Raw genomic sequence first — 962 nt, 5'->3', positions numbered from 1 at the left:
CAAAAAACCCCAAAAATAAACACAGACATGTTTGATACTTTAAAGAAACATGCAAATTCTAACCTATTTGGATTCTCTTTATAAACCAAAAATTACATCCCAGTCCCTGTGCCTTGCATTTCTTCAGACAGGCAATATTGAACACCCAATCCTCTTCTTCAAATGACCTCATTAACACCTACCTTTCTTCATTAACTAGACATGAAGACTTAAATGGCACACGGTTTGCATGGATGAGCTCAAACATTAATGGCCACTTCTATACTTCCAGTACTTAGGATTTTTCAAAACATTTTCCTGATCAATACTTTTATAAAAAACACACTTATGTTGTGTTTACTGTATTCCACCTCACTGCCTTTTCTGTTTGTTTGTCTGGAATTACCTAGACTATAACTAGTCTAGGAATTGATTTTTTTAAGCAGTAACCACTCGATTCCTTTTTTAATTTGGCTTTCAGTAACTTGACTAATGCCATAGATGCTCAGGACCGGCTTCTAGGCCCCAGTACTGTATTTCAGCCTCTGTTTGGCTTTCTTTTCTTTACAACAGTGTAACTGACAGGTTCAACAGAAACAGGCCAAGCAGGGATGAGGGCAGAAGAAATGCGAGGACGCTTGTGGCATGGGGCAGTTATTTCGCTTGCCTTTAAACGGACGATGCTTCAGCAGAGCAGGGAGCTGCAACCGTCAAAGCGCACCTACACATGCACGTACCGTTCCCAAGTGTATTTTGAGTCCCGGCAGGGTCCGGATGACTTTCCTAGAACAGTGTATTTCTTTTAAAGCAGGTGACACCAGCAGCACAAAGAGGGAATCTCGGGGTTTTCAAGAGGCAGGAGAGGGACGGCCCGGGACGTGTCGCCCCCCCGTCTCTCCACACGTCCCGGCGGGCACGGGAGCCCTCCCCAGGGCCTTCGCCCCTTAATACAGCCTCTCCCCGGGCTTCACCGCGGGCAGGCA

The 962-nt window shown here is 45.5% G+C and overlaps 1 protein-coding gene across 1 annotated transcript in view; it reads left to right on the top strand.

The window, feature by feature from the left end:
- Window positions 1-659: 659 nt before the first annotated feature.
- Window positions 660-962, top strand: part of BCCIP (BRCA2 and CDKN1A interacting protein) — a 12,147-nt gene continuing 11,844 nt past the window's right edge. Inside the window, exon 1 of the mRNA XM_009892751.1 lies at window positions 660-770. Within this exon, the coding sequence (XP_009891053.1) occupies window positions 660-770 (111 nt within the window). The remainder of the gene's footprint in view (window positions 771-962) is intronic.

The sequence above is a fragment of the Charadrius vociferus genome, unplaced genomic scaffold, assembly GCF_000708025.1.
Source record: "Charadrius vociferus isolate BGI_N301 unplaced genomic scaffold, ASM70802v2 scaffold38, whole genome shotgun sequence".
Lineage (NCBI taxonomy): Eukaryota > Metazoa > Chordata > Aves > Charadriiformes > Charadriidae > Charadrius > Charadrius vociferus.
Note: the sequence above shows the minus strand (reverse complement) of the source record. Positions and strands in the feature narration are given on the sequence as shown.